Consider the following 24,582-nt stretch of genomic DNA (forward strand, 5'->3'; position numbering starts at 1 on the left):
ACAGTTGGAGCAGCACAATCTTTTGCTGAGACTGCTGTTCCTCAGTCGGGCACTGTGGTAACATTCAACATCAGTCATTTGTTACACTCTTTTCATCTTTGGCAGCAAACACAATAACAACCGCCCTTGCTTAATAACTGCATCATGCCTAAAGCCTGCTCCAGTCTGTGGACTGAATGAGGTTGAAATCTTGATTAAAAAAAAAAAAAATCACAGGAACATGTCACTCAGGAGTCCAGTTCAGCACATGATGTATTAATCTTGATCTGAGTGCAGGGCTAAGCTGGGGAAAGGAGTACCTTTCCCTGTACTCCGTCCTCCACAATGGCATTGGCAGATGTAGTCACAGAGAGCATAATATCTGCTCAATCCACAATATACTAGTCCTTAAGTGGAAGATGCAAAACCTAACAGCAGACTTATCAAATTAAAAGTCTGCAGATACATTTTCAGGCTGGATTTGAATTTAGTTTACCTGCATACAACAAGCCAGGATTAACAACTATGGCTTCTCTGTGGTGAGCAATTTAACCTGTGCTTGTTGTAAACCACCCCAGGAAAAAATTATGACAGCAGGTTTGGGCCATCTGACCTGATTAGTTCAATTGAAATCAGCTGTCTGGCTGGTCAGGCAGCAAGTCCGCAGGCTGACTTGTGTCACTTATCTTTCATCTCGCAACCTGCTGTCAAACGAGCGATCATTTGAGACCTGCTGCTGTTACATACACGCTCTTCTGCTACCATGGATCTAATTTTATAGTTATTGTATGATAAAAATACCATTTTTCTTTTCAGCTTCCTTTTTGCCCTGAGGAGTCTCAGAACAAGCCAGGCTGATCATAATCTGAAGTAGAAGTGACAGCAGACAGGTGTCACGAGTACCTGAGAGTGTGAGCAGTGGCTCTGGCTGGAGATAAGGAGAGGCAGATCTCACACATAGCTTCACAAAATTCAGCACTGCTTCTGTTCCTAGCCACTTAGTATCCCTAACATTCACAGCAGGAGGAGGTTCAAGCGTGACCAGCAAAAAAGGTTCAGCACTGAGAGCACATAGTGGACACAACCATACAGGAAAATATTCCACCACTTTGCTGCCAATATGATTTTTCTAGTTATGAACAACATTTAATTTTAAGTTTTCATGGATAGTTATGAATATTCCCAATTTAACTTCTTTCCATTATCACTTAAGTGTTAAACAAAGGAAGGAATATTTGTATGATGTCCTATTTTATCTTCTGTTTTTACTTTGTGTAATTGCAGGACATGTTCATATCACTGACTTCAACATAGCAACCATAGTGAAAGGCTCAGAAAAAGCTTCTTCTATGGCTGGCACAAAACCCTATATGGGTAAGTTTTCAAGACCATGCAAAAAATGTAAGAAAACACACACATTAATGTTGCCTAATGGTATATTAAAAAGATTTTAAGTTGTAAAAGCATGCAACAACTGTATATTTTACAGTGTATATGTGTTAGCAATCTAAAACTTTGGAGATGGAAGGATTGGGCAGGAGCTGGGTCTCCACATTGCTTTTAGTCAGGTTCTGTTTGGTTTTGTGAAGAAAACTCAGGAGAGTCTCAGTTGTGTTACTACCTGCAAACCCCCACAGCTGGAGACACGAATACATGATTATAGTGTCACTGCTGTGGCTATGATCCAGCAGAGAACATGTACAGTCAGTTTAAAAGTATCCTTAATTGCTTTGCTATGCTGAGCTTCTCAAAAATGTGTCTGTTAGAGTCCTATGTAACTAACCCCTTAAGTGCTTGCCCTATGGCTTTTAGGGGCATTTAATATGTTTTAACTATGTAATTTAAATGCATAGATAGACTGAAGTCTGGGAGAGTAAAATTCAGTTCACCTGTCCTCATGTGTCTGAATATTAAGCATCTTGGCTAAGCTAATAATTCAAACTTCCCCTGAAGCTGAAGGACAGAAGGCAACTCCTGAAGGTCATTTGTCCCATCAAAGTTAGGCTAGCTTCCACAACTAAGAATAGGTGTGACTTGTCCTATTTGTGGCTTCCTACACGTTGGCTGTTTAAATGCTGTCTGTACGCGTAATTATCATTGCCTGTGGTGATGACTAGCTTAAGACTAAACTTATTTGGGTTCTGGAACCTGACTGAGATATGTGTGTCTCCAAGAGGTTTTCTCTAGCAAACATGCTCAGAGCACATCTAACACTCATGCACCAGTAAAATACTGGTAAATTACCATATTCGGAAAATGTAATTTGGGGAACCAAAGGCCAATGTGTTACCATGTGCCTGCATATTAGCATAGGAGTAAAACTTTTGCCCAAGAAATAGGAATTAACACTTGTGTTTTTCACAGCGCAAAGAGCACTGTACCAACCTGCACGTGGGTCAGGCAGGTGTCTGCAGGGTGCCTCCATACCAGCTGTGAGACTGTGCCAGAGCAGTCCCAGGCACCTGAGCAGACTCATATTTTCAGATATGATGTAGGTTTGGCACGAATCAACTACCGCTCTCCCAAATAATTCCCAAGGAGTTAGTAGGGGCTGACTGGAGTCTATTCCCCCTCAGCAGCTTGGGCTAGCTGTCCTGTTTTGGTGGCTAACAGGTTAAAATAGCACAAGTGTGTCCATACTGTGGCACTTGGGCTTGTGACCACTGCACTGACCTGATGCTGGTTAGCTTACTCTTATACACATACTCAAAACAGACCACAAAACATTTTATGTAGCCCTGACTCAAGCATTTAAGTTGTATAGACGAATGATGTTTTAGATGAAAATTTTCTCACCATTTTGTATCAGTTAGCTCTAGCTGAGTGTCTAACTCAGTGTCTCTACTTAGATGAGTTGGCCAGCACTGCACAGACATTGGATGTAGAGCAGTAGGAGACCAAGTCTGGGTACAGAGCTTCCCCTCAGGGAAAGTAGCTGAGTGTTTGATGTTGCACCGTGGGTCGCCTATTCATTGTGGTGAAAAGAGAGGGGAAGGGATGCTGCAATCTGACTTACACCAACAGCTTTAGTTTAAAAAGAACTTGCTCTAGTATTTTATGCCAATATGTGGTGGGTTTTTAATGAAAAACACCAAAACAAAACAACAAAAACTCAAGAAAAAAAGTATTTTTTCTCTAGAAGTAGTTTTACCTCCCCCCCAACAAAGAGAGACAAATAGCTGTACAACTGACATGTGAAACAAACCACATTCACAGAAATGTCCTTGTGTACATGATGACTGAAATGTTAAAAGATTCCAAAATTTTTTATATGGCAGTTCTGCATTTCTATGAAAAGCTTATTTCTCAGAACTCACACATTCTTCTTAAATAGCTGCCTATAAACTTCTAGCAGCCATTGTCATTAAGTTTGCAAATTCTTACTACACAGATTATTCAAAAATATCCCTGAAGAGGAGTCAATTTGCAGGAGCTCAAACAAATTCAAAATAGATGTTTTCCATATTTAAATGTGATGATGACAGCAGACACAACAATAGAGTCTTTTCTGAGATTTAATTTGGTAGTCAATCAAATGACTGTTTCGATGGCCTTACATTTTTAATCTTGAAGTGGTTGAGCAGTTTAACAGTAGAAAGCATTATTATTACAAAAGCAGAAAAAAGATGAGAACTTGCTTAGGAGTCAGTTAGCATTTTAACATCTGTCTGTCATAGTCCAAATGTGTGTAATTAAGAGATCTTCTGACAGCTAATCGTCAGAAGCAAATTAGTTAAAAAAGCCGTACAAAAATGTACGTGAGTATTCTTCAAACATTTTACTGAGAGTTAATAGCAAACTTGGTGTTCTCTGGAGCATCTTTCAGCCCATCTGCACACATCAGTGGATCACCGCCTTCTCAGTTCATTAGTGGTCTCTGTTGGCAGGCTTTTCTCACAAGAAAAAAAAATAGCTTTTAACAACCAAAAGCACAAAAATTTGTAACAAGTGGTAAGTACCACGATTCGACATTTTAAAGGTAAAATTAAGAAAAATGACCCCATCCTTTTCGAATTCCTACCCTCCATCCCACTCAAAGAAGGAGGAGTAGCTTGTCCTTTGTTTAGCTGACATTTGCAAAGAGATGGTACAAGGAAGGGAAATGCTGAGGTTCATCTTAGAAAACCTGCCTATTCAATGCAGAGATGCTCAAGTCCGGTCCATCCTGCCTAAACTTCACTCATGTGCCTTTCCATGGTATTTTCCACTTGCTAGGAAATTCTGGAGTCCTTGTCCCAATAGGAAAATACTAATTGCCAGGATAGATACGTCCTTATAGCCTTACTGTTTTGTAGTTGTTCCTCAGCTTAACATCACGGCAAATCATTTCTCTGACTTGAGTTTGCAGTGCTGTAGACAGCTGAGCCTCTTTGCCTTCCCAAGGAGATAAATGAACTCCTGGAGGGTTCCTGTGAGAGCCCAAGCTGACCCAGGGGGGGGAAGACAGGAGATGGGGACAAGGTTTTGCCCTTGCATGCCAAGGCAAGAAAAGTGATGGGCAAGGACTCTTTGTGGCACAGCTTGGGCATCAAAGCTTCAGCAAACCTCAGTTTTTAAGAGTTTGACAGACATGGCCAGATACTCATTGGTGCTCCTTTTTTCCTTCAAGTGCATTGATTTCAGTTCCTTTCCTCTTTTAGTTTACACCTTTAATTTTGTGAAGAATCATATTTTTTAATTAAATGTTACAAAGATTTTTCAGTTGCAGTGTTCAAATCAAGAAAGTTTTGGGTTCACTTCTGACAGTTATTTAAGTCAGTATGATTTCTGGCTTTAAGGCTGTATCACAGACTTTCCATGTGGCTTTGCCTAAGCTGTTCAGACAATGACCAAAACAGAAAAAAGACGTGGGGAGGTTGGCCCTATGGTTCCTAGTAAGCTTTCATTACCAGGAATTTAAAGCACACTTTAACCTCAGCGTGACAAGACAAAATCACCTTCAAGCAAGTCCCTTGCAAAGCACCAGAACCAAGGAAACTTCCATGGTTCCTCCAGGACATGCCTTATGCAATGATGGTTTTCATGATGATGAAGGTATGAGATGTGATGAGAGCTGTTTCCTCCTCTGGGACATTTAGAAAATCTCACTTGCATGTGGATCCTGTTACATTTAATCAGATACAAGTGCACTCTCTAGCATTTTCCTTAGTAGGGATACTTACAGGATTTCTCACTTCTTATTATGATCAATTTAAGGAAATTAATGGAAAAATGTTATCTCTAAAGCCTCCTTTCCTATTTGAAATCTGATTGAAATATGCTGAGAAATTGCTAGTGAGCGATTTGCTTACATGCAGCATGACTGCATAAAACTGATATCCAGGAAAAAGCACAGTGAATTGATATCGTGTTGTAAAAATGCACTAGCTGCTCTGATTGAGATACCTATCTTGTGATGCTAAGCATGATGTGAGTCAGCTCCTGCAGCTTTTGCTTAATCTCACTTCATACTAGCCTTTTTGCCCCTAAGTCTTTCTCAGCCTGAAGTTTTCCCAGCCTATTCTTCTACTTATGAAGTGGTTACTCAGAATACAATGTACCTGAACCTGAATGTTTCTCCAGAAACCCAGGTAATTTCTCTGCATTCCCCCTTCCTAGCTGATTCATTGAGGCAAGTGAAATAGCTTTCACACATAGGCAACAAAAACACAGACAACAGTGAATCTGAAAGTAAAGAAACCAACAGCCTGGCAGGACAAGCTACTTCTAGCTGCTTTCACAGTTTTACTTCTCAAAGCTATTGACCTGAAATGGTGAAGTGAAATAAGCTTCTCAGTGTTCAGGGTCTTCAGAGTTTCTGTGTCATACTGTTCAGATAGCTGCAGCTGTGAAATACAATGTGTGCCTTAAGCTGGTTTAGGGAGCTTGTGTGTGTCACCTGTGCCTGATTTTATAATTACAAATTCACTGCCCAAACACTCTACAGCAGCTGTGATTGAGGGCATTGTCAAAGGTCTTATTGTATAAACAGCCCTTTGAAAGCTCGTAGGTTTTCAGGCTCTCATCCTGGGCTGGTAAGCAATGCAGTGTCCTTTGAGACCTAGCTGACTTTTGGCAAGCGTGCCTGCTGCCAACAAATGAACACAAGCGCTTGTGGGGGAGCCCCCTCCAATGTGCAACAGGATGTGGACCAGGAAAGCCAGGAAAAAGAAAGTGTTTGTTTGCCTGGCTGGAGGCACCTCTGTAAGCGTTTGCTATTTTCAACACTGTTCAATCTTGGAGCAGAAAAAAAAAAGAAAAAAAATGTTTCATATGTTGGTCCCTCATGCAGGCTGCAAGAAATATGCTTGTTTCTCAGAATGCACTGCAAGCTGGGCACCCCCTTGCAGTAATGGCCCTCTCCCCCTACAACAGGTTGGTTAGCTACAACAGAAAATGTTAAATACTAAAATCTATCTAGAAAATATTATGGTTGTTGCCTTTTTAAAAATTACTCATTCTTGCATAATTTAGATGTATTTTAATCCTACAGTACATGCTTTCTACTCACTGAAATGTTTCCTTTTTGAATTATGGAATTTCCATACATCTGTATATCATTTGTGAGTGTTGCAAAACCTTTTCATTCACAAGTTATAAATTTTGGGCATTTAGGGTTTGTTTAGGGTTTGGTTTTTTTTTTTTTTTTTTCTGTTTCTGGTGGTAGGAGTGTTAGAGGGGGCTAGATAGAAGCTTTGTGGTTTTCTTCAGTAGAGGCTAAAGTTATCCAAATAATGCTTTGTGACTTTACTTCAAATGAAATGAATAAAACACCTTTTATGATATAAATATACCTGACAAAAGTCCAAAGCTAATAAAATCAGCAGTAAGTTCTGTGAAAAGTTCAGCTACCCCTTCTTATCCTACATGCTTTTTATCTCAGATTTTCAGAGCTGCTTTCATAGGTTGCTTTCATGGTGAAGAATGGCTGTATGCCTGAGATTACCAGAGGAGTGTGGATTTACAGAGGTCCACTGAACTTGTAAAATGTATGAGTCATCCATATTTATTAATGAATACTGTGTGGGAGTACTATTAGAGTCAGAGGAAAGCTAGTGAATCAACCTTACAGGTAAAGTAAAAATATCTTGTGGGGTTAAATTTGTTCCTAAGGCAGTCACAATATAGCAGGGACAATTTAGAGCTGGGTTTTCAAAGGTGTTCAGTCTTGGTCTTTCGTGCACTCATACTGAACAGTGCTCTGAAATTAACAGTGTTTTGCAGCTCATTGCTTTTTGAGTGCAGTTAAGGCAGTGTTTAGGTTTTTAAAAATCACACCCTTTTCCTATGGAGGGTTTGACTGCCTATCTACACAGTGTCACCTGTAATGTCTCTACCTGGCCTTTTGATCCCAGGGAAACATCACGATGCCAGCGTGAGCTGGGAGGTTTCTGTTTGTTCAGATAAGCTAGAACTGAGCAGAGGCGTGAGGCTTTGAATTGCTGAAATAGTCACCGTACTGATGGCGTTTTCAGCTTGCGCTAGGAGAACTGCGGCTGAGGGGATTAAGCACTGAGATGCGAGTGGGTATTCAGGTTTTGTCTCTGTTCTGACAAGCAGCTTAAAACCCTCAGAATGGGAAAGAAGTTACTGTCTCCAGCTGCTTTTCACCTGTCTGTGCTCTCCAACCTCCTACCACTCTTTGAGATCTTCCAGCAAAACTGCTAATATAGTAATTTCTTTGACTATTTCAGTCCAAAAATTCCCCACGGTGAGTTCAAGTGGTAGTTTTGGTTTGAATGTTTTGAGTTTTTTTTTAACCTGCCCGAAAGGGCCTGATCCCATGTGGAGCTCTGCAGGCAGGTCTGAGGGGGAAGAGACCTGTGTCAGAGGTGGCAGGCAGGGCAACTGCAGCCACTGGGAGCTTTTGGATGGAGTAAGGAAGGTAATTCTGCATAATTTCGTGTTCACGTTCATTGCTGCTGGGCTTTCTTTCAAAGGGGCTAGCAACTCAACGTTGTTTCTCTGAGACTGATCCAGACATTCAACAAGTAAGGGCTTCTCTGTGCAAACACAAGGGCAAGAAGTGGGTTCTGTTCAGTGTTTGGGTAATGCAGAGGGTTTTAAGAGGACAGCATTCTGAGTAAGGGCAGGAGAGATTGTGTAGCCATATGGCAAACTAATAAGGCATTCTGAATACAGTATCTGTATTCAGGTAATGGTATCTAAAATTTTTACTTTGATTGAAGAATTGCATTAAATATGAGTATGAAAAATATAGAGGTGTATTATGTTGTTGTGGTTTAACCCCAGCTGGCAATCAGCACCACACAGCCACTCACTCACTCCCCCTGCCTCCGGTGGGATGTGAAGACAATTGGAAGAGTGAAAGTGAGATAACTCATGAGATAGCTGAGATGAAGACAGTTTAATAAATAAAGCAAAAGCCATGCATGCAAGCAAAGCAAAACAAGGAATTCATTCACTGCTTCCCACTGGCAGGCAGGTGTTCAGTCATCCCCAGGAAATCAGGGCTCCATCATGTGTAATGGTTACTTGGGAAGACAAACACCGTCACTCTGAACGTCCCACCCCTTCCTTCTTCTTCCCCCAGGTTTGTATGCTGAACACGACATCATACGGTACGGAATATCCCTTTGGTCAGTTGGGGTCAGCTGTTCCAGCTGTGACCCCTCCCAGCTTCTTGTGCACCCCCAGCCCACTCGCTGGTGGGTTGGTGTGAGGATCAGAAAAGGCCTTGACGCTGTGTGAGCACTGCTCAGCAATGGCAAACACATCCCTGTGTTATCAGCACTGTTTCCAGCAGAAATCCAAAACATAACCCCATACTAGCTACTATACCAGCCAAAACCAGCACATACATGAATAATGGTACAAAAACAGTTATACTGCTGCAACAAGCCTAGACATTACACTAGAAAATTGCCAGACCAGCATGGTCAGGCCTTATGCAGCACTTTGCCTTACACAGCAGAAGTTAGCAGTTGGCTAGTCTAAAGCCCCAAGTCAGAAAGCTGTCCGTTATTATTTAGACCCTTTTAGCACATGAGAAAGTAAACACTAGGAGGCAAATTGGTAGTTTATGAAGTTTGTGTTTATATTCAGGGACAGTAAAGTTGTTTTCTTCCATTTTGCTCTTAGAACAGCTTCTGCTCTAAATAGAAGATCACTTGTCAGCACTGTAGTTTGATTTCTGTTTTCTGTTTAAACCATGACCTAGAAGAATTACTGACCTATGAATTTACTTTTCAGAGGAAAGTGAAAATTAAGATTTTTTTCATCACAATGCTGAGAAAGCAATTAATATTTCTCTGAACCATCTCAGTTCAAGGTTCTTGGAATATTATTTCAAAAATCAAGTTAATTTTTTATTCAGCTCAATCTGTCATCCACTAAGCCTGATTCAGCAAGGTGAAGCTATGAATGTGTTATATACATCAAATCATTCACACATTTTAAATTTGGAAAGGTCTAAGCTTTTAACAGCTTATCTGCTGCTAGTCAATCAAAATATTGTTTATACTCTGTGCATTGTATTTATGTGTATATATCCATTTATATATATATATTTTTTTTTTCTTTTTCAAGATCAGAGACTAATATGAGGAAGGACAAAAATACCTGGCAGTGTGTTATCATGCTGAACCTCAGTTAATGACACTGGAATCTATTTTCTTATCTATGAAATCTCAGGCATTACAATAAAACCCATGCCACTGACATACATTTTGTTATGACAACTACAGCAGCATGTATTGCTTTGTGACCACTGCTGTACACCGCAAACCTCTGATTACCATTATGGATGTGTAGGGTCTCTGCTGAGATGCAAATAGACTACAGAGAGCTCTAGATAGCCAAATGGATGACTGTCAGGGGTTTCATTCTTGAGAAATGTTTTGGACATGGCCACATGAACTTGATCATTCAGAAAAATTGTGGCCAAACCACCATAGATTTATTTTTTATTTTATTTTCCGTTTGTCATATTAATAACATTGGCACAGGGCATTTTGTAGGAATTAATGACCAGCTCTCACTGGCAACATTTAGCTATGCATGGACAATCAGCTCCTTACAGATAACCAATCTTGCAAGACTCACTTGCAAATTATTGCTTAAATATACTGATTTGTTAGTATGTAGTAAAGGCCACTTGAAGAAGGGTCTAATGCGTTCATCTCACTGCACTTGCCCTTTCAACAATTTTGCAACATTTCAAAGCAGCCTAGGGAAGTTGGTGATGTTTCAAAGTAAGTAATAACTCTGTAAGCTTCTTCATCAACACTTGGCAGTCTCCCGCATAGTGGTAGGCAAGTACACCAGGCATTCTTTGATTAGCTTCTTGCTAAGGAAGTGAAACTTAAATCAGTTCATCAGAAAAAAAATGCTGCCTTGTATTATTTAGTATTGGTATCAGAGCCACTCCAAGCTCTTTATTTTATTATTTAGTCTGATGAATTATCTTCATGATTAAATCAGTATGCTCCATCAAAAAGAGTAACAGCTCTTCTCTGTGCCAACCATTCCATGTGACAGACCTCAAATTGACTATTTCATCATGGACAGCATTTTCAAACTCACCACTGGGCACTAAATTAAAATGTCCTGAATTTCAGAGACCTGGAGCACTTATAGTTTTACTATGGAGTTAAGTGATACCCATGAATACTCAGCAGATTTTTAGAAACCCTGCTTAAAAGTTTTTTATCCTGTGTGCAAAATGCTCTTTTACAGTAGGAAAAAGTAGTGAACCCCAAGTTCAGTGTTGTTTGCACTTACGCTGTTATTCTCTTTTATTTCAAGCTCATGAATCATATTGTTAGATACTGACAATATTCCACAAATTAACAACCAGTTAAGTAAAATTTCAGTTTTGTACTTGATTTTTTTTACAGATCTTTAGGGCAATATGCATACAATATGAGATGCATCCTCTACATCATTTACACTGTAGATCATTTGACTGCTATGACAATTTCAGTGAATAGGTACATATATGAATTGATTTGTCAGAAATTAGTCTTTCACAAAATTATTGGGTGCTCCAAGTATGGCTAAACCCACAGAATAGGAGTATGGATATCCCCGAGAGCCACTGCTTGTGAGATGGATGCAGACCTCCTAGATTTGCTTTCAGGTTCAATTTTTTATTAGCTGTTCTCCTGTATGGTTTTATTTTAAAGAGAAATAACCATTTATTTACTTCCTACAGTCTCCAATGATATGGTGTTGCTAGAAAGATACAGTGCAGAAGCATCAAAAGACAGAGGTCTGGAGATTATTTATTTTAACTTATTAGTTGGAAAAATAAAACATTAACTGGGAATGCATATTAGAGACAACCAAGGAATGTACTGAAGCACACTTAATGCAGCGCAAAGGTGGGTTCATTTTATGTCACTTCTCAAGAAATCAAAGCAGACAAACAATGAAAGCATGAAAGTACATTATTAAAAGAAAAATATAGGTGTAGAAAAGAAAAAAAATCATCAGAGGATTTTTAGCTTTGTGAGTTGCTGAGGTTAAATATGTGCATTTACTGGTTATCACACAAGCCACATAAACACTTCTGATTTTATTGCTTGCCCTGTTAAGATTAGCACAGATGTCCCAGCTTGGAATGGCGTTAGTTCTGAAACGCTCAGTCTTTGTAGTTACCAAAGCCTTGTGTGAAAGGTGTTGGACCGCACTTGAGCCCCACATGAAGTGTAATCCCCCAAACGAAAAGACTGCATTGCTTCTGAGATCCAAACTTTCTAAAGTCCCCAGTACTTTGGGTGACAGGTTCTCCAGCTGTCTGAGCAGAGGTGAAGAGCCCATGCGGTTCATGATGACTGCTGAGAGGAAGAAGCTGTAAATGTCCCATTGAGACTTCTGGCCTTAGACCCCTTTACCACCCCACTCAGATGCACTGGGAGAAGGTAGTTGCTTGAGCTTCACTAGCATTGCAAGATTGTAGAGTGATTCATGTTAGCAGGGGCCTCAGGACTCTCTAGTCCAACCTCCTGCTCAAAGCAGGGTAAGCAGTGAGGCTGGACCAGGTTGCTACTGTTGAAGGCACTCTTTTGGGCAGCTCTAGTAAAGCAGTTCTCCATCATGTCAAAGATGTTTTTTCATGGGGAGCTGTGAGGACCTATAAGACCTACCAACTGCATCACTTCTCTACTTGTCTTTGAATTCATTCTTGCTCCTAGACTTGCTATTACTTGATTTATCTTATTTAAAAGCTGTGCTTCCACCATGCAAACTTCTACTGCCTTCCCTCATCCTAAATCTGTTATGATAAGAGAGGATGTGTGAGCTTGTCCTTGCTCCAAGCTGCCAAGCTCAAATCTTATTATCCTTTGGAAGAACAGCAGGCTGCAGGATGGTTGTCCAAGCTGAGACTGAGATCAAATTCAAATTTTAAAAGATTACAGATAGTCTATTTCAATAACAATCCTAAGAAAATCAATGTAGAATTTTATCTTTCCTTTCACATTTCTTATTTGCTTTTATCCTAGCCAGTTTGCACTCCAAATTGGTTCTTCTAACATAATTATTTCTTGCAGCAAAACCTAATGTTATGTTCTGTATTTCGCGGCTCTAGTTCTTCTGAGCTTGGCTAACCCCATCACTTGGAGGATCTGTTGTCTTTCTGTAAAATCATGCTATGTTTCTGAATGAGAAGGCAAACTCCAGAAGTCTGCCCTACAGCTTGGAGGCCTTCGTTTGCACCTAATGTCTCAGCTCAGAAAGGCTTTTAGACACATTATCCACAACCTTACTGTGAGATTGGTATTTAACAGCCTTGACAAACTGGGGAGAGGTCTTTTGGCTTCAGAAGGCTTGAGATTTCACCCTGAAAAAAAAAAACCTGTAGGTAGGGTACTGTAAATCATATTGCATCTTCTGTCAGTCCCCCCTCATCTTGCAAAGTGGGTGCTTACAAACGCTTCACTGGAGCTGACTAAATGCAGAGGTAGTCCAGCTGGACGGTAAATAGTACTGCTAAAGCAGGGGAAAAGGGGCTATCAGCTTTAAAAATCAGGAGCCTAACTGCCCATTTTCTGATCTAAGGATGCCATCAGCTTAAGATGAATAAACAGAACTTCCAAACACCAGGGCCAGTGGGCAAAAGGAAGCATTTTCTGCTGACGTGCTTAATGTCAGATGAGTTGACTTCGAAGCTGTTAGAACAAGCAAATAAAATAGAAATGGATAATTCAGTGACTGAATTAGCAAAACAGCTGCACCATTCTGGCAACGTTGTAGGTTACATCCATAAAGTACTTTCATCCCTACCTCACAGAAATCAGATAGTGACCCATTGCGTTATTACAATGTTAAAGCTATAAAAGAAAGTGAAACCAATACTATACCTATATAGCTCAGTAAAAAGGCCACGAAGTCTATTTTCTGTAATGAGATATTATACATCATCTAGGCACAGTGGGCAAAAACCATAACAAATGTGGCTAAATAAAGCAAACCTTCTCTACAAGGTGCCTATGGTGATATTCAAATATGACTTTAGTGCCTGATGTGCAATTTAGGTGCACCAATCCACTAAAGTAACACAAGAAGCCCTGCCTACCCTTTTAGAATCTATGTGATAGACTGCATACACGTAAGTTGTGCCTACACAGATCCCCAGCAGCATATAAACAAGAAGTACATATGAAGGTATAGCATACCAAGTGGAGCTGTATTATCTGGAGGTGAGACAGAGCTAACTCAGTGTGATGACTTTTACGGCATTGCTGATTCATGCCATACTGCATCACAGCACAAACTTACCTATGTCAGAGATCCACTGGTCAGCTATTCTCCAAACACAGGTATTCTGGCAAAAATGTTTATTTAGAGAGGGCCCTGCTGGGCAAGGAGTATAGGACCACTTTCATTCATTCATTGCTTTTTATTCTACAGATTAGGGTTTTGCTGTACCTAATTCATGGGTGCCAAAATCCCCTACTAGGTTCGGCTCTTTAAGACTTTCTGAAGTCAGGTCTGGAGTTGTAAATTATTAGGTTGCCAGCCATAATGCCAGGACTCCAAACACTCCTCTGAATGGAATGCTTTTCCTTTAATTAAAGGTGCTTCTCTAAATGCCATACATAGTCAAATCCCAAACTGCCAGTCAGAAGTAAGTGTGACCAGGTTACACTGTTCATTGTAGGATGCCCATTAGAAAGTGATGCAATAGTAATAGGGTGGTAATGTGCTATGTTGGACGCAGTATCATGGCCAGAAGAGGCTCACACGGTAATTGTAATCTAGCATGATGTTATGGTTGTTGATAGTGCTCTGTAGAAAATCCTCAGGGAAAGTATTGTTTTCAAAAAGTGTGCTGAGATTCTGCTGTGAAATAATTAGAAAAGCATGACTGACTTTTCATTTCATTTTATATCCTCTCTTATTTATATATGGTTTTCTGAAGAAACTACAGTGGCATTATTTAGTATGCTTTTCTTGATGAAATTAGCCAACTAGATCCTTGTTTTGAAAAGACCTTTTTTCCCCACTCCCCACCCTGCCCCCCCCCGAAGTTATTTTTATGGAATTCATTACTTATTGACAGTGTGTTTACTTCCAGTCATGACGAGTTTCTCACAGTGTACAATCAGTGTCAGGATTTGTATTTAATTGCCATTTTCTTATGTTGAATACCTTTAAAACCCATCTGATTAATTCTATACAAATGTAGAATAAGGGTGAGATTTGCCATGTTCAACACTTCCATCAATCACAGACTCACTTTGCTTGCAAATGTTTGCGTTACCCAAAGTATTCCAAGTCAAGCTTCAATTCAGGTATTCCCCTTCTATTAGTTACTTTTATTCACAAAACATAAAACTTAAACGGACCAGGTAATAATTAAGATATAAAATTATTGACTTTTGAAAAGCCCTGACCAGTGAATCTCCCTTGTTGCCAGCAAACCAAAGCACTGAAACTGCATCTTGAAAATACTACACTTACAAATGTATTTAATTCCAGTTAATTGCGTCCTTATTCATTTTTCAGCTGTCAACATTAATGATCCATAGTCTAACCTTAACATAATGCATTTTTTAAATTTGATTTATTGTTCTAGCTCCAGAAGTCTTCCAGGCCTTTATGGATGGAGGTCCAGGATACTCATACCCAGTAGACTGGTGGTCGCTAGGAATTACAGCATATGAATTACTGAGGGGTTGGGTAAGAACAATGGGTCTTGTTATCTAACATATTGACTGACAGAAGTCCCAGAGTTTGCAGTGCTCCTGAGTGCACCTTTCATGATTCGTTTTGAGTGGTCAAGGCTGTGGTTAAGGTCAGGAATGCTGTCCTGGGTCTTTCCCAGCTGGAAACACTCTTGGGAGAGTTTCATCCCACTCTCATTATGAAACATTATGAAAGTTTGCCTAAGTTTGGCCGAGGAAAGGCCTAATGTTTTAGTGGCTTCTCCACAATGCTGAATTGGAAACAATGATATTTTTTCCAAATAGAAATTGAGTTACTTCAGGCTTTATTATATTTTTTATTCTCTTGGCTAATACCTTAAAAGAGCTAGTGTAATATCCTAAGATACTTGGCTAAACTACAGAAAATATTTATCTGCCAGTGCACTTGTTACTTATCTAATCAACTATGTGAATAAGCATAATGAAAAAATCTTCCTGAGCATGGTCAAATATCACAGAAGATAATGGAAAATTCTTTTCCATTTTGGTTCAAAGGATTGAAGTTGGTTGCTTCAATATTTACTATTCCCTAAGGAAAACAGTAATTTAGATACTACTTCAGGATACATATCTAAAGTAGCTGTTTTTTTTTTTTTTTTTTTAATTTTTAATTCTTATTTGGAAAGAGGATTTTATTGCAGTGCAGTATGCTGTTTTTAAGGAAGAAATATTTGTTATCATATGACACTAAGGCAGTACTGCTACCCTGTCCTGCTAGGCAATCCATCCCCTAAAGATCTCACAGTTTCAGGAAGGATGGCAAACAAAGGAAACTAGAAATAAAGAACAATTATTATTCCCATTTTTAGATTAAAAAACTACATTTCAGAGTGCCTGCACATTGATACTTCAATCCAGAAGCTACATTTTTCAAAGACCTAAAACTTGGCCAATCTATTTTGTATTTCCATAGAAATGGCAAAAGTCGTGCTCCTGGTACAAAGATCTTTCCCATGCTAAATCTCAGTCCTTGATCTCAAAGCACAGGAGCATTAAAAACCTGTAAAAAAACCCACAACTTTGCAATTTTTCTCTACCATCATTGTCAAAAATTACTGAGTTTTTTAAGATTATATTCTTCCCTGGATGGAAAATTTTAACCTGAACAGTTAAATTCTGGCAGTGAGAAGCATAATACGTTCTCAACCCTAGTCACAGATGGTAGTACTAGCTGCACACATAAGAAATTAAAAGAACATCCTGCTGGTTTTATATCAACCCTTTCACCAATGAGTGTCTCCAAGAAAGCAGCACAATGAATGATTGTGTAAGGAAAGCTGAAGTCCCAAGACTAATCACAAAAGTTACCTAGTCACTTTAATAAATGAAGGATTGTATAGAATGGTATCCATTTGCCAGCATCTCTACAGTCTTTTCTGAATAAGTCTATCTGGCTACAGACAAAGCAAAGCTGAGACTGAATGAAATTTTCTTTTAAATAAAAACATTGCCATCTGTCCATGCTCTAGCCAACCAAGCCAGCTGCTTGTTTTCTCCTGAAGAGCAACTCTTGCCTGCTGAGCAAGCCAGAGGGTGGTTTGGCAGCCCATGATTTGTGTGGACGAGCAAAAGGTGTATTTTTTCCTGAACTCTATTTCTAAATTTTTCTAGCGTAGACAAGGCCTAAACTGACAGGAGTGATGGCAAAAGAAGTAGCAGCAACTCAGGAAATGTGCTTAACCTGAGGCATGCTGTTGCCTGCAACAGCCACGAGCTTTGAAGCTCCATCTGCTGCAGCAGCCCTGCGCAGATGGCTGCAAAGAAGCAGCTTGCACCTACCAGGCTGCAAGCTAAACCTGCAGGCAGGCAGCCCCTGCTCCACCACGCTCCCACAGCACTGCAGTGCCCAGAAGAGAGCCCTATGGCCACAGAGCAGAGGCGTGGGCGCTTGGTGCAGCCCACCTGCTCCTGCTACAGCAGTCCTGGGGAAAGAGGAGGTAGAGCCACCCAGAGATGTGATGTTCATCAGTTGGAGCATGGTGCATGCTAGTGCAGGGGGAAGGCAGGCAGGCAGGAAGGAAGGATCATTAGAAGTGAGGAGCATTAGAAATTTCAATCATTTTCCACCTCTGAGCTGTACATAACATGTGACACTGCCTGCCTGAATTCAAGAGGAGCTAAATAAAAATGTGTTGCTTTTTATTGAGCCGAATTTTTGTTTTGATTTTCCTCTACTGTTATCAGATGGAAGAGTCCTCAGAGGAGGCTCAGGGTGCTCAAGGTGTTGCAGCCATTCTCACACCTTGCTGTCCACTGCCAGGCAGCCAAGACAATGCATTGCTGGAAACAAGGCTGTAGCTGCAGGAGGATGTTGCATCTGCTACAGAGCTGTCTGGACCAGTTTTTGGTTATCCACAGTAGTGCTAGCATTTCTCAGTATGTTGCAGGCACATTTATCTCCTCAGCCTGTTGTTAAAAAAAGATCTAATAACTAAAAAAAAGTAAATATCTGAAGCTTTGCATCAAATTTCAATCTTTTCCCAAAGTCCATGAAATTAAACTGCATGATGCATACCATGACACATCAGTGTGTTCCTAAGCTAGAGACGACTGCTAAAATACTATAATAACTCTGTGTACCCTCAACAAAGACAAGGTGAAGGAAAGAGGTAGTAGGTGGGATTCTTGGACTCCAACTTTCATGATAATGTGGACAGTTTACAATGGTTTTTGGTAAAAGATTATGAACAAAAGCAAAACAGATTTTTTTTTCCTTTTTCAGAAAATAAGACAGAAGGGATCTGACCCTCAAGTGGATTGAATAGCTGAAAAACGTAGGAGATAAGGGTGTGAAGGACTTCAAAAGATCAAGCTTATAATGGCCATTTTTTTGAGTATTTATAGTTCAAATTAACTAACAACAATCTTTAAAATCTCTGCATATCTTAAAGAAAAACAAGGAAGACTGCATAATGCTAGTAAAATTTAAAATAAAGTAAGTTTTTAAAGGATTTTTCTGGTGAAGAAAAGGCATGTGAAGAAACATCCTTAACAGAAAAACTTTCTTCTTTTCATTCTCACTTTTTACTTCTTTCAAAGATTCATTATTCCTTAAAGTTGTTATTTTTAAAGATAAATCACCATTTCCAACAATGGGTGTAAATTCTGGCTCAACAATCATGTTGGTCACATTGTTATATCAAGTCTAAATCAGCAGTAGGTTACTTCTTGACAACAGACAGAATGTCAACCTTTCATTTTTAGTAGCTGTTTTATGGCAGAAGGAAAAGCATATGACAGATTATTTCAAATGAGAGTTTTGAACCAGATTCAATAAAATTAGGTATTCAGAGCATGCATTTAGGTCCTGTTGAATTCATATGGACGTGATATAACTAAATGACAACAGACTAACTGAATGTGAATCAAAGCAAAAAGACTTAAGCAGTTCTTGGATTTATTTTTAGAACATCCCAATGCCTTGGAATGGACTTAATTTCATACCCATGTTCAGAGTTAAATGTGTGCATGTATCTTCTCAAAATAAGAATATTTTCTGGGCCTTTATGAAGAGTGGCTCTAACTCACTATTGGATTAGATAACTAACACCCAGAAATATTCTTAAATTATAATCTTGTAACAGTACAGTCTAGCAAAATTCAAGGGATGATTCAGTTCTTAGCGAAGGCAATGCATGCGTGCCCTTTACTGTTGAGGATATTGGATTAGAAGGTAACTCTATGTTGTGCATGAATTATACACATTGGTTTGCACATTGCTGCTATGACGGTGGCATTTGGCTGCAGATCATGCATCACGTTTATCACCTGCTGGGTACAACTTAATTCACAAGCAATCTACAGTCGGTCCTTGTCTGACAAAATACGTCAGCATAGAGCATCATTCTAACAATTTGCTTCACAAATACAAGTCTTTAAAAAATATGTGCACAATAATTAATAAGAATATAAATTCATATATAGTAGTTGCATTTCCAAATGCTACATGTAGATGTGCTTCGGGACATGGTTTAGTGGGACAGGTGGTGTTGGGTTGACAATTGGACTTGATGATCCTTGAGGTCTTTTCCAACCTTAATAATTCTATGATTCTATGATTTAATAAAAGACAAATCTCAGTAATCTTAATGAACAAAGCTCTGTGAAGCCTGGGGCTTCTCTTCACCTATAGAACAGTTTAGGGACTGCAAACACAGGACAGCAGGTCCATATAATCCATAGCTCCATGTAATGAGTTAATTGTAGATTTCAAAAAGTGCAAAGGAGAAAGACTGGGATTTCTGGTCTTTTTTTTTTATTGTGGTTCTTACACAGATTTTTGTAATTTCTCTGTCTACTAGTCAGTAAAATCAGGATGACAAAGCTCCCTTCAGCCACCACTTTTCCATTTTGTCAGTTTAGATCAGAAGAACATTCTAGTACTACAAGTAAAAAATAGTGAATAATCCACATTTCACAAAGAATGCCCCAGGAACAAAACTATTCAGCCATCCTATTTGAACTGCTACTTCTTTTCATGAGAGAAAAATTTGCAGAGGAAACGCATCAATGAGTAATTACATTTATTATAACCAAAGAAAAGCCCACATGCAAAGAAGGATTAGCCTCAAAATTGTTATAAGATGTTTTGGTGCTTTTGATATTTCCAGCATAAACAATACAGAGCTAGGAAAATGTGAATTGTCTGCACTCTCTTATCCATTCTTGCTGACTTGATACTGATTTAACTTTATCCCAGAGGCCCTATGAAATTCATTCAGCCACCCCCATTGATGAAGTACTCAACATGTTCAAGATAGAAAGAGTCCACTACTCATCTGCATGGTGCAAGGGCATGATAGCACTACTGAAAAAGGTAAGAAAGCACAAACACCTTCTGCCCTCTCTTCTCTCCTCTTCCAGAAGCTCCTCCAACAATGCAGAGGCATCAGACAAGCCCACACATTAGGTAGGCAAAATTTCAAAGATAAGAAAGCAGTGCTTATTCCTAGACTTTTCTGAATGTGAGTGGTGCGTTATTTCCTCTTGAGAAGCTGAAATGTTCTTAGGCTTAGACTCAGGCTTTTCACAGCCTCAAATAAATAGAAATATAATCTTTTTGTTTATGTTAAAAATGGTTCGCTAGTGATAGTAAAATTTTGGGGATCAATAATTCCCACTCTGTGCCCTGGCCCCATTCTCTCCAGCCCTGGTTGTCCATGTGGGAAAGGAAGGACCACTCTGACCTCTGAATTTCTGCCACAGTTTCCAGACAGGGAGCTTAGAAATGAAAAGAGTTGTATCTCTCCCTGTCCCGTGTTGCTATAGTTGCAAAAACAAAAGTCAAGCCACTTTGCTGTAAATGTCACTAAGCTACAAGACAGGGTTCTTTCTGAATGCATCATGATCCTGGAACTTGCTGCCTTCCTAAAATCCCAGGTTTTTGTTTGGTTTAAGTTTCTGGCCATCATCTGTCTCTTTTGGGTATTCCATATCATCAGTACTGATACTTAAACAGGAAATATTTGTAAATGTGTGAACAGACCAATAGAAGATCAATTTCTTCTGCAGCAATGAGGAGTCTTTTTTTGACAGATGGAGCAATGAGGTGGTTAATTTTAATTGTTGCCAGGATGCAGAGTGTAACTATATCTTTCAGTAAATTTAAGAAAAAAAACCAAATTGTTGGGTGACATTGAACTGATGTTCTGTGTCACATAGACTCCTGTGTATTTGTAAACAGACTTTTGCTACTAATATATTTATACACTTTATGCCTGCAACAGCCATCTGGTGGCAATTAAATGATACTCATATGCTATGAGTTATTATTTTTCTTTTTTGGACTGGGACTTCTAGGACCTGTTAGAAAATTCCTTAGCCATTTTCTTACTCGAACTTGTGTCACACGATTTATGCGTGTGGTACATTTACTCTTTTATATGGCATCCAGTCCCTCAGAAAATGCCTTGTACTTGATCACAGCTCCTCACTAAGGACCCGGAGTGCCGTCTCTCAAGCCTTGCAGACATCCAAAGCTCTCCATACCTAGCTGATGTCAACTGGGATGCTGTTCTAGAGAAATCTGTGACCCCAGGCTTTGTTCCTAATGTAAGTCGATATTCCAGGTGAAATGTGTTTGCAAATTCTGGCTTTAATTATCACTGCTGTTTCACTTGTTTACGCTTGCATTTATTGCTCTTCAGTGATTTTCTTCTCCCAGAAGCTTTACTTTGGATTCTGCTTTCATTTGGTCTGTCACAGCTAAGGGGAAATTTGGCCCATTTCATTAGATCACAACAAAAAATAATTAACCTTGTTTCACTTTTTGTTCCCTTTCAAAAAACATTTTTTTCCAGACTTTGCACTTCATCTGTTAGAGCAAATAATTGTCAGAGTTAACTCTGAGCCAAAAATACCAAGAAGACAAGAAGACTGTTGCTGCTGTGAAAGTTAGGCATCTGAATAACATTTGCAAAACTTTTTAGGATCCCAGTGTGCTGTTCCTTTTTCACTTAAAAAGTAGTGTTCCAAAGATTGACCTATTTCCTTTGTGACAGTTTGCTACACTAAAACATTCTGTGAGGGAATCTGTTCATTTCTTTTTTACTGTGGTTCCCTTTTGTTGGTATTTTATGGATATTTCCATTTTGATCATTTGTAAGTTAAATGAATTTGAGGGCCATGAATAAAAAACCATGACTGTAGTGTTAACATGCTTCTCCACTTTGTTCAGTCATATTGCACCATAATTCTTCTCCAAATAATACATTTTAAGCACACCAAGGTTTGTTTATATTCTTTTTTTTTTAATCCAACTGTAAATAAAGATGAAAAAAACAGTGAAGGTGAGATTCAAAGCATCTTTTCTAGCACAACACTTCTTTTTACAGTAAACTTTACTGTTTCATGAGACCAAGTTTGGCCAGGCATTTGCCAAGAACTCTTCTCTCTGTTGCACCAGCAAAACCTTCACTGATTAACTGGGGCCACACGAAAAAATATTTATTGTATTTCAGGCTTGGGTGAGAGGGTGAATTGGGGCCAACACACACTGTGACCCGGGGAGAGTTTTATAAGAGAGTTTTAAAACTTTTTGACAGCTTGCTGTTACCGTCAGGAGCTTGCCTGCCTTCTGCAGGTAAGAGGGCATGCGGGAATCCTGTGCCAGGAATGTCCCATCATTTAGTTTCTCCCTGTGTAGTTTGATTCTATAAACATAATTCTTACTTAACTAGTACATGTGTTTCTTTGCTGTTTAGCTAGTTTCTTTATACTCAGCTTGGAGTCATAAATTGTTAGTAGGGTTTTTTTGTATTGTTAAATGTTTGATAAAGAGGCAAGGAATTATTTAAATGTAATTTTCTTTCATTTTTAAAGCTCTGGAATTAAAGTGATATTTTTCAAGTTTCTGGAATTAAAGTGATATTTTTCAAATTCCTGCAAGAAAGGAACTGATATTGATCAAACATAAAGAATTATTTATTTATAAGTAAATATAAATAAACTATAGATCTCCATTAACAAAAAATAAATAAATTTTACTAAATCTGACTGGTTATTATGCAGGAAATGCATCAAAGAGCTTAATATTATACTTTATACTTAATATTATACTTGGAGTATACATACAAGCTATTTAAGTGGTTTCTGATGTGTTTTTACTGCTTAGTGTCTTTGGTTACTAAATTATGTCTGCCATTTATATATGACTTACCTTAGTATTTCCACCTTGGTGGTGACAATGGTGTGATTGAACTCACAGAAGTCCCAGAGGAAAACAGGCTGCTTTTAAGATCTTCTAACACACACTTCAAACTGTTTACAATTTTTTTTTAAAATGCTTTGACAGAATGAGGTGAAGAAAGGAACTCACGTTATTCTGATCACAGGAGTAGCAAAACACTGATCCAGTAATTAGGATGCCAAGTCATGACTTTTTCAAAATCTATTGGGTTCAGCTGAGCCATATATTTTCTGGCCATACCCTAGCTCTTATCCCTAAATATGAGAGGAAGAGTTCATCCTAAATGTTGTCATAGGAAGAGAATCTAACTCTTCATAATTGCTTTATAATATGATTTTTATCTTACCTCCCTTATTTAAATTTTAAGCATCACTCCAGGCCTAAAAAGACAGTTTTCATTTTTCAGATGTGGTTGGGCAGCTGGATCATTATTAATACTGCCAGTGCCTTGCCAGGCAAACTAAAAAACCACAATGATGCTTCACAGAGTAACTTTGAATCCTTTTGTACCAGAAAGGAAGACTGAACTGTGATCCTACATTTGAACTTGAAGAAATGATTTTAGAGTCCAAGCCTCTCCATAAAAAGAAAAAGCGACTTGCCAAAAACAAATCCAAAGATGGAGCTAAGGAAACCTGCCCACTGGTAAGTTGGGGACCGTGTCTGCAATCAGTGGTATTTCATTTACACTTTTTAATAGACTAACTCAGTTAAGTTCAGTTGTATCATCTCTGAAAACAGATTCAACCTCTGTGTCTGTCATTTCACATATAGTATAAACCATCTGCAAAGCAAAATGAAAACAACCATTTATTTCAGACAAATACTAACAGCATGTTTAAGTTGTAATTATTTTTAAGATTGTCACAGATGCTCGATTAACGTATGAAAAGTGCTGCCAGTTGGCAAATACGCTTCCCACACAAGGACAGAGAGTTATAAGGAGTATTTATCCACTGCTAGTACGAAAAATGAAAAGTATGCAGTGAAAAGCTTGTTATTTATAAAAGTTTTAAAGCTGTTTCTTGCAGTCTTGACTAATGTGTCCCACATAGAAAGACCCATTGTATAAATGGTTGAAACTTCTGAGAAGATTAAGAAATAACTATTTTTCCAGACTTGAATTTTCATTTCAGTGAGGTTTTATAAAATTTGTTGCTGCTCCTAATGATTTTGAACACTCATGCAAACTTTTCTTCTCAGAGGTAACAAATGTAAAAATCCTCAGGAATTCTTTGTGGGGAACTTCTTCCGAAAGAAAGAAAGATTGATTGTGCTGTCACAGCCCACTTTTGAAGAGTCTTCAAAATGCTTTTTGATTGTATTCATTCATAAGCCTTTTTGTTCAGTATCATTTCTGTTGTGGCTTTTGTCTGTGATTTTCCATCTTTTTTAATCAACTTATTAATGCTCTTTTTTAAAGAACGTACACCTGCAGCAGTGCTTGGAAACCGTTAGGAAAGAATTCATCATATTCAACAGAGAGAAGTAAGTGCATTTCTTAATGCCTGTTTAGCATTCACTACTGAAATTAATTTAAAAACTATTTTTTTTCCTCCCAGTGTAAGGAAAAGTGACTAATGATCACAGCAGCAGGGGCTAAAAGGCTGGATTTCCATTGATTTCTTCCACTTACAGTCTCTGGTATGATGGTGTTGTAGTTCTTCCGTGTCTGAAAACAAGCAGATGTACTTGTGGTGAAAGTATCTTAGAGAGGTGAGGTAAATGTCACTGACACACTTTGGAGAAACTGTTAGCAATTAA

General features: G+C 38.8%; 1 protein-coding gene across 1 annotated transcript in view; it reads left to right on the top strand.

Moving 5' to 3' along the window:
• STK32B (serine/threonine kinase 32B) overlaps positions 1–24,310 on the top strand; it is a gene marked incomplete at its 5' end in the record, with an annotated part of 56,266 nt that extends 31,956 nt beyond the window's left edge. Inside the window, 6 exons of the mRNA XM_010088112.1 lie at positions 1,264–1,353; positions 15,002–15,105; positions 19,831–19,947; positions 21,057–21,182; positions 23,332–23,463; positions 24,242–24,310. Coding sequence (XP_010086414.1) covers positions 1,264–1,353; positions 15,002–15,105; positions 19,831–19,947; positions 21,057–21,182; positions 23,332–23,463; positions 24,242–24,310 — 638 coding nt within the window. The remainder of the gene's footprint in view (positions 1–1,263; positions 1,354–15,001; positions 15,106–19,830; positions 19,948–21,056; positions 21,183–23,331; positions 23,464–24,241) is intronic.
• Between the last annotated feature and the right edge of the window lie 272 nt (positions 24,311–24,582).

The sequence above is a fragment of the Pterocles gutturalis genome, unplaced genomic scaffold (genome assembly GCF_000699245.1).
Source record: "Pterocles gutturalis isolate BGI_N339 unplaced genomic scaffold, ASM69924v1 scaffold17571, whole genome shotgun sequence".
NCBI lineage: Eukaryota > Metazoa > Chordata > Aves > Pterocliformes > Pteroclidae > Pterocles > Pterocles gutturalis.